The 8,899-nt window shown below is 59.0% G+C and overlaps 1 protein-coding gene across 1 annotated transcript; it reads left to right on the top strand.

The window, feature by feature from the left end:
* Window positions 1-556: 556 nt before the first annotated feature.
* Window positions 557-7,759, top strand: LOC122168904 (ubiquitin-conjugating enzyme E2 Q1-like). Its single transcript, XM_042834572.1, has 13 exons — window positions 557-844; window positions 1,338-1,442; window positions 1,743-1,847; window positions 2,226-2,276; window positions 4,233-4,373; window positions 4,813-4,897; window positions 5,148-5,208; window positions 5,701-5,791; window positions 5,881-5,939; window positions 6,207-6,255; window positions 6,453-6,548; window positions 7,032-7,098; window positions 7,333-7,759. Exons 1-13 carry the CDS (start codon window positions 557-559, stop codon window positions 7,362-7,364), a joined length of 1,230 nt encoding a protein of 409 aa, XP_042690506.1. The 3' UTR covers window positions 7,365-7,759.
* Window positions 7,760-8,899: the final 1,140 nt, after the last annotated feature.

The following is an 8,899-nucleotide window of genomic DNA, read 5'->3' as shown; positions in this document are numbered from 1 at the left end:
CCGGGAGCACCGGGATGGGGAGCTGGGGGGGCACCGGGAACCGGGTAGAGGGAGGGAACCGGGCAGATCCCGGTGTTCCACGCAGCAGCCCCCGCTCTGTGCTGGCTCGGTACCGGTTGGATCTGGGGGAGAACGTGGACCCGCTCCGCTCCGCTCAGACCCGGACCCTCGGGAGAGCCCCGCCCGAACCGGGGGCACCGACCTTCGGAACCCCCAAACCGGGACGCCTCAGGCCCCGCCCCTCATCTGGCCCCGCCCCCTAAGCCATAGGCCCCGCCTCTAGGCTCTATTGGACCCTCCCCCTCCGGGCGCACCGAGCCCCGCCCCCTCTTCGCCCCTCCCTCCGCTCCACGCCGCCGCCATTCGTCACTTCCGGCACTCGATACAGCCCCGCTTCTCACGCTGGCGCTTCCGGCGATTGTCCCCGCCCCTTCCGTTCGCGGCGGGAGGGGTCACTTCCGGCGCGCGGGGCCATCCCGCCGCCATCTTGGGCCGGCTCCGGGGTCTGCGGCGGGGCCCGGGGCCGTCGGGGCGGAGCGGGTCCCTCCATGGGAAGATGCAGCGGGCGGGGGCGGAGGAGGCGGCGGGGTCGCAGGCGGCGGCGGGGGGAGCCGGGCGGAGCGGGGCTGGGCTGGCGGCGGCGGCCCCGGCCGGGCGGCTCCTGAAACGGGAGCTCCGGCTGCTCGAGTCCATCTTTCACCGCGGCCACGAGCGGTTCCGTATCGGCAGCGCCTGCCCGGACGAGATCAGCTGCGAGTTCGTGCCGGGGGCGGGCGCCAGGGCCGGGGGTTCCGCTTCCCGGGGGCCGCCGCCGGGTCCCGTCCGCATCCACTGCAACATCACGGTGAGGGCCGGGCGGGCGGTTAACAGGGCCGGGGCGGGCCGCGTGCCGGGGCTGCGGCGGTACCGGGCGGCGTTCGGTCGTTGGGAGGCGGCCTGGGAGAGCCGCGGGACTCGGGGGGGTTCTGCAGCACCGAGGCCGGCTTTGGCCACGCGGGGGTGGGGCGTTTGCGGGATCCCCCGGCCGGGTTGGGCTCTGGGTTCGTTCACCGTCACCCACGGAGTTTCCCGAGGGTTGTGGCTCCAACACGGGGAGCCCGGGGCTCTCTGGAGCAGCACCGTGTTAATGGCAGTGTGAGTGGGAGCCTTTCCTGCGACACTTCCAGCCCAGCTTGAGAAGCACTACCAGGCCTTATCAGCACCCGCGTGAGCCCCAGTCTCAGCCCCCACCAAATGCTCCTCAGTGCTGAGATCGCCTTGAGCTCCCCCTGAGCTGTCAGAGCGATGCAATGGGATCAGGGGTTTTACAATGCTCAGCCCCTTTTCCTTCCTCCCAGGAGTCTTATCCAGCTGTTCCCCCCATCTGGTCCGTGGAGTCGGATGATCCCAACCTGGCAGCTATCCTGGAGAGGCTGGTGGAAGTCAGGAAAGGAAATACGCTGGTGAGAGGTGCTGGTGGGGAGGGATGGGGGGGCGGCTGCTTATGGTGTCAGTGTAGAACCTGCTGAGGTGGGCTCTGCTCCCACAGAGGGTTTAGGAATCGCAGCATCGGCAGCTCTGACTCCTGTCAGCATGCCTTCCCATGCATTCTCGCTTGGGATTTTATCCTGCTGAGCTTGGAGGGCAGAAGGGAGCATCTGTGGGGTCTTTGCTCGTTGGGGAAGTGGGGAGTGCTGTGGATGGCTGAGGCTCAGCTCCCTGTGCTGCTGGGTTTCTCTGACACCCCTCTGCTCTCTGTGCAGCTTCTGCAGCACCTGAAGCGAATAATTTCAGACCTGTGCAAACTCTACAACCTCCCCCAGCATCCTGATGTGGAAATGTTGGACCAACCTCTGCCGGCAGAACAGGTGAGGAACTCAGGGTGAGGATTTTTAGGCTCATTTTGGGAGCTGCCTTGTTTTAGAGGGTGAGGCTTCCTAACCCTGAAGGAGGGCTGCAGCAGGTGAAGGTCTGTCTCTTCTCCCTTGGTGCCTGGGTGGGCCCAGCTTTATCTCTGCAGTTTGATGCCTGGCAGTGTTTGAGATGTTTCTTACCTGATTTCTTCTAACTCACTTTGCTTCCCTCACCTTGCGCCTCTGGAGCTGCTCAGGTTTATAACCTATAAAGCTTCTTGGCTTTGTTCTGCCTTTAAATTGCTTCTGTGTGTAAACCTCACCTCAGAAGTGTCTCAGAAAGCAGGGGAGCGTCGCCAGCGGAAGCTCACAGTGTGATTTTTGTCCCCACAGAGCACGCAGGAAGAGGTGTCCTCTGAAGAGGAAGATGAAGAGATGCCAGAGGTGAGTGCTGTGTACCAGGCAGCTGTGAGATGTCTGTGAGAGGTGCTGAGGCCCAGAGGTCGTGTTTGGGTGAAGCTGGAGGAGGCCAGGCAGGACAAGAGACCCATGGGAGCCGGTTTAAAATTCGTTTGATTTCAACATTTTCCTGCCTTGCACCCAAATCCCGGTCACCAAGCAGGAATGGTGGGTTGGCAAAACACAAAGGACTGCAGCAGCGACTTCTGAGGGCAGGGAAACGAGCTGAGGTCAGAGCCCCCTCAGATGGGTTCTCACTTTGTGCTGCCACGCTTTGCAAGTCTGAAATTTCCTCACAAGTAATTTGATTTGTGGGATGCGCGCGTGGGGCCGGGGCGCAGGGGAGCCACGGGGTGGAAATGGGACTCGTGCAGAGAAGATGAGGTGGGATGGCTCGGCGTGTGAGGGAGATAATTGGCAGGAGAGGCAGAAGCAGCCACGCTTCACTGAAGGCTGAGAATATCACGCTGAAAAACCCACAGGCTCCGGTTGTTTGGTTTGCGGTTTAAGAGATCTCTAGAAGTGGGTGGAATAATCTTGAAATCTCCATGGTGACGTCGGGCGATGCTCTTCTCCTCGGGTGCCTGAGGTCTGTGCACCTCGGAGCGCTGCAGAACCAGAGGGCAGGTCACTTGGCAGCAGCCAAGCACTCGTTGGGCTTTTAGCCAAGTGAATATCTTGCTAAACCGAGGGCCTTTACAAAGGTCCCTTGAGAAAAGGGGGGGGGGGGGTTTAAACTGCTACCACGCGGAACTGGTCTGCAAGCTTTGCTGCTTCTGGGCAGATCTGCAGCTTGTAAATCCTTGTGCTCCTGTGAGCTGGGGGAGAAAGCCTCAGGAAGTGAGGTAGCAAGAAGCCTTGCCCCCTCGTGCTCTCTGCTAACGCCTTGCCTTGTGCAGCAGGCTGCGCTGTTGTGGGGAGCAAAGGTTTCAGGAGAGCAGAGCAGCAGAGCAGCAGAGCTGCGCCCTGTTGCGGAGATGCATTACATGCAGGTTAATCCACTCGAGGGATTTTCTGGGAGGATCTATTTTCCCTTTGCGACGGTCTAAAAATGTCAAAGCCCTTCCCAAAGCGCTGTTCTTCCAGAATAGCAGCAGCTAGGCAGGAGAGGCCGAAGCGACCACTTGCTCAAGAGGATTTAAAACCAATACTGGAGCCCTGCGTATCCACGGCCGTTTGCAGGCGGCCCAACTCGGCGCCCCGATGCTGTGGCAGTGGCTGCTGTGCTGCAGAAGCGATGGCTGCAGCCGTCCCTGATTGCTGCAGCTGTTTTCTGCTGATGTAACGTTGCAAGCGTCGGCCCAACGGATGCTGCTGTGGAAGGGGATGAGGGGCAGAGCCTCTGCCCTCGCTGGGGAGAGCAGTGGGAGCAGAGCGAGAGCTGAGCTGATGTAGGAGAGCCTCCAGACACGCTGTGAAACGCGACCTCTCTTGGAGAGGGAAACGTCCTGTGGGTTTTTTGTCAGTCTGTTCTTGTGCTCCTGGTGACCCGTGTTTGTTCTGGGCATCCTCAGAGCGGGGATAATCCTGCCCTGCAGCAGCGCCCACGCTTTGTTCCAGCCTCCAGAAACATGGCACGGGGCTGCTTGGAGCCGATGCGCGGCTCCCTTCGGCTCATTGGGGAGCATCTGTAAGATTAATGGCTAATTATAACCAGGCGTGAGACTTGGCAAGAGAAGGATTGAGGGAACAAAGAGCTTGTGTGAGCCCAATTTAAATCTGGAAAGGGAAGTGTGCCTGTCTGCCTGCTGGCTTTGGCACAGGACGGAGCCTGGTGCCTGAAGCTTCCTCACTGAGCGTGTCCAGGCCTCGTGCTGAAGTCTCCTCTTCCACAAAGTCCTTGGCATCCCTCAGCCCAAAGGATTCCGACCACACGTCTCTGCACTTGGAGCAGGGAGCAGCGAGGTGGGTCTGGTGCCATCTCTCCTCTGCCCTTCGCAGGACACCGAGGACTTGGACCACTATGAGATGAAAGAGGAAGAGCCGGCGGATGGAAGGAAAACGGAGGACGAAGGCATCGGGAAGGAAAATCTGGCCATTTTAGAGAAAATAAAAAAGAACCAGAGGCAAGATTACTTAAATGTACGTGCCTCCCAGGGGGAGGGAGGGTCGGGGAAGCAGAGGGGCCTGAGGCAGAGGGGCCAGCTCTGGCCACGGGTACAGCGTGGCTCTTGGGGATGGCTGAGGGTAATGCAGAGGAGCTGGAGGAGTGCTGCCAGGCTGCAGGGAAGCCTTCCTGCAGCAGGGTGTGGGGATGCCCTGTGCCCCCAGGAGCTGGGCCTCACCTCTGGCCTTGGCGAAGGGTGCTGGGTTGTGTTTTATGCTCCTGCTGCAGCTGCACTGTGTGAGCGAGGCGCTTGTTTGAGGGGAGGGAAGTTGATGCAGAGAGGAAAGGGAAAAGTTGACGGAGAGAGGGCATGGCGAGGTGTGGTTTGGGGGCTGGGCAGGAGCTGCGCTCTGGGCGTCGGTCGTGGTGAGAACAGCATAACAGTGCAGCTTCTCCCCTGCTGGTTCCTTGCAGGGTGCGGTGTCTGGGTCTGTGCAGGCCACTGACCGGCTAATGAAGGAGCTCAGGGATATTTACAGATCACCAAGTTTCAAGGGCGGTGAGTACGGGGATGCCTGGGGCTCCTCTTGTCCTTCAGGATGTGGGTCTCAGGGCTGGGTCCTTCGCTGTGTGCTCGGCTGCTTTGGGCAGAGCCTCAGCTTTTGGGGTGCTGTGGCTCAGTAGGGTGCAACAGAAGCGCCCACATCACGGTGGTTTCTTTGCAGGACAGTCTGTGCTGCGGGGCTGAGGGCGTTTGCAGGCTGGCTGGTGGCTCCTCTTCTGACTCCACTTTGTTTTTTGCCTTGCAGGATACTATGCAGTCGAACTAGTGAACGACAGCCTGTACGATTGGAACGTCAAACTCCTGAAGTAGGTGGCACGGTTTGGGATGGCGGAATCTTGGTGGTGGGACCAAAGCATCCCCAGCGAGCAGGGGGCAGCGAGCAGGGCAGAGCTTGGGTTGACCTCTTAGTCTTGTGGGCAGCTGACTTCTCTCCAGAGAAAGATGAGCTGATCTGAGGGCTCTGCGAGTCTGTCTGCTGTTCCTAGAGTCCTGGAAGAGGTGCATCAGGCAAAACCCCGAGCTCTCACACCCTCCAGACACCAGTGCTGCCTTTCCCTTGGGCCGGGCGGTCTTTTATTTTTAAGCTGGCATGCAAAAAGGGTGTGATGGTCTTCTCTGGAAACCGGGAGCAGAATGCTGGCAGCGCGTGCTGTCACTGCCCTCTGGGTGTGAACCCAGGGCCCCCGTGGCAGCCGGGTTGTGCAGGTAGGGGAGCTCTGGGCTCCGAGCGGCAGCGAGCGTGGCTGAGTTGAGGTGCATCACCTCCGCTCTGAGCCTCTGGGCTTCCCTTCCGACAGGGTTGACGAGGACAGCGCTTTGCACAACGATCTCCAGATCCTCAAAGAAAAAGAAGGAACAGATTTCATCCTCCTAAACTTCTCCTTTAAAGTAAGGCTTCTCAAACCCGGCATCCTCGACGCGTGCCCTCAGCCACCAGAGGAGACGTTTCTCAACGTGTTTCCCTTCTCTCGTTCCAGGATAACTTTCCTTTCGATCCACCGTTCGTTAGGGTTGTGTCCCCAGTGCTGTCAGGGGGGTAAGTAGCTGCTGGTTCTGCTCACAGAGCTCTGCAGCTCTGCTTCCCAGAGCAGTTTTCATCAGAGTGAGGAGCACTGTGTAGCTTTGTTACTTTTAATATGTTTGTGGCAGCCTTCCTGGGAAGCGTGGTCAGTGTTGGCAGATGGTTTTTCTTGCTTTCTGTTGGTTTTGGTTTGAGCAAACAGCTCACCTGCAGAGCCAGGGAGGGGGGGAGGTGAGGCTGCATCCATCTGTGGCATAACTTTGCCCCTGTTCCTTCCCCAAGGTATGTCCTGGGTGGTGGTGCCATCTGCATGGAGCTGCTTACCAAACAGGTGAGTCCCAAAGCTCAAAGCCTGGTTCCTGGGTAGCTGCTCTCACCCTTCTGGCAGCCAAATCTGCCATCTGCCAGCAGCTGAGAGCTTGTGCTGCCTGCGTAGGGCTTGGAGAAGCCCTTCCTCTGCCTCTGGGAAGCTCAGCCCCGTGCTCCCATCCACGCTCATCTCTCTGCTGTGTGTGCTCTGACCCACAGGGCTGGAGCAGCGCATACTCCATCGAGTCTGTGATCATGCAGATCAGTGCAACTCTGGTGAAAGGGAAAGCACGAGTGCAATTTGGAGCCAATAAGGTAAGGGCCAATGTGGGGCAGCCGGGCAGGGCTTGGGAAGAACCAAAGAACACTGAGAAGTGCCTGGGGGTGTTTGGGGGCACGAGTGTCCTCCCTTCCAGGACCCTGAGCTCCTTCCTCCCCGTCCTTCCAGGACCCTGAGCTCCTTCCTCCCCGTCCTTCCAGGACCCTGAGCTCCTTCCTCCCCGTCCTTCCAGGACCCTGAGCTCCATCCCTTCCTCCCCATCCTTCCAGGACCCTGAGCTCCATCCCTTCCTCCCCATCCTTCCAGGACCCTGAGCTCCTTCCTCCCCATCAACAAAGATGAGAGTCTTTGGGAAGGAGAGGGGCAGGCATGTGGGGAATACCCCCTGCATTGAGTGGGCTCAAAAGGGGTTTGGAGGGGCTGATGTGAGAAGGCAACCGGCCCCGTGTCAGCGCGGTTGGCGTGGGGAAAACCTGCAGCTGCTTTGAACTGACCGTCCCCCCTGCCTTCCCTTGCAGAATCAGTACAGCCTGACAAGAGCACAGCAGTCCTACAAATCCCTGGTTCAGATCCACGAGAAGAATGGTGAGGCTTGCAGGGATGGGGAGAACCTTTCTCTTTGCTGCTCCAGAACCGCGTGGCACCGTTTGGGGTGCGGAGGGGAGCCCAGCGAGCCGGGTGCCCTCCTGGGCAGCGCAGAGCCCTGTGCAAGTGCAGCTCAGCCCATTTGTGCTGTGCTGCTTCCTGCTGGGGATTTCCAGGCTGTAGGGCTTGCATTCCTGTGCAGCCACATCCCTCACCCGTCTGTGTTCCTTTCAGGCTGGTACACACCGCCCAAGGAGGACGGCTAGCGCAGACGCTGCGGGACCCATCTGCTCGCTCCCAAACGCTGTGCTCGGATCTCACCGCGCCTCTCCGGCTTTCTCCCAGGATATCATAGCTCTGCCTGTTGCAGGACAATAATGGCTGTTACCAACTTTAAAAGGAAACTGTTTAAGCAGTCGGACTGACTTAAAACACTTGCTGGACCCTTGTTAGCAGGCATTCTTATTAAAACAAACTTTTGAGCCTCTTGTATCGCTGGAAACTTTCGACTCTACTCCAGTCTAGAGCGTCCTCCTTACCTATGCTATGGATTTAATTTATTTTCTTATTTCATGTACACTGCTTTTTTTTGTTACAGTGTATGATGGATGTGTATGGAAAATGTATCTTTGGAGAAAAAATTACAGTTTGTTAATTTGAAGGTTAGTGGTCTAGTATTGATTTTTGCAAGCTGCTGCGTTGTTGCGTGGGGCAGCCGTGGGGGGGAGATGGATGGAGATGGAGAAATGGGCACAGCTGTGAGCAGAACCAAGCAGGGGAGTCTGGAGCAACGTTCTGGGAAGGAGGAAACCCTGCTTTGTGGGGGACTGAGAAGCTCCTCCTGCCTTTTCCCACCTGTGCTCACATCCCACCCTCCTGAACAGGGGCTGGGAGGAAGGAGGGGAGGGAGTTCAGAGTCCTGGAAGGGAGGGAAGGATGGGAAGGAAGGAGCTCAGGGTCCTGGAATGGAGGAAGGGATGGAGCTCAGGGTCCTGGAAGGGAGGAAGGGATGGGAAGGAAGGAGCTCAGGGTCCTGGAAGGATGGGGAGGAAGGGATGGAGCTCAGGGTGCTGCAGCTCCTCTGGTGCTGTGAGTCCTGGGCTGGAGGGCATCGCTGATTCATCAGCATCACAGCGAGCCCATCAGTGCCGATTCGCGGTGCTTGAATCAAAGCGATGAGGAAATCAAAGGGCGTCAGAAGAAGTTTGTTATCTCACGCGGCAGCTGCTCTGCTCGTTACCCCTTTGCCCTACTTTGAGCCTTGAAAGACGCGGCTGAGAGGAGGTTAATGAGGAGCAGCGGCCGGGCGCTGCCAGGGGCTGTTTTGAAGCGCTGCGCTGTAGGGCAGGAGGAGAAAGGGGGGCCGGGAACCTTGAGGAGCCCTCCAAGGAGAAGTGCAAAGTTCCTGGGAGGAACTGGAAAACCCTTCTGCTGGAAGGAGAGGCTGAGGGTCGGGGCTGCTGTGCGAGGGGCAGAGGGGACTCAGGGGGTCCCGTTCGTGGCCATAAATCCCTGCAGGGAGGCACGCGGGGATGGAGCCCAGCTCTGCTCGGTGCTCTGGAGACAAACCGCGGCCCAGGAGGTGCATTGGGAGCACTGGAGTGCTGCTGCGCTGATTTAACGAGCATTGCAATTGGGGCTGAACGCTGCCCAGCGGCTGAAGGGATGCTCAGCCCCACAGCTCCAACCCCAGCGCTGCGGAGCCCTCGAACGCTGAGCCAGGATCTCCCTGTGCTCAGCTCGGAGCCCCACAACCCGGCTCCCAGCGCCATAAGGAGCCGAACGGGGTGGGATTTTCTGC

This window comes from Centrocercus urophasianus, unplaced genomic scaffold (assembly GCF_019232065.1).
Source record: "Centrocercus urophasianus isolate 14NV4802_14NV808 unplaced genomic scaffold, USGS_Curo_1.0 seq_477, whole genome shotgun sequence".
NCBI lineage: Eukaryota > Metazoa > Chordata > Aves > Galliformes > Phasianidae > Centrocercus > Centrocercus urophasianus.
The sequence above is the reverse complement of the archived record's forward strand: the minus strand, read 5'-3'. Positions and strand labels throughout refer to the sequence as shown.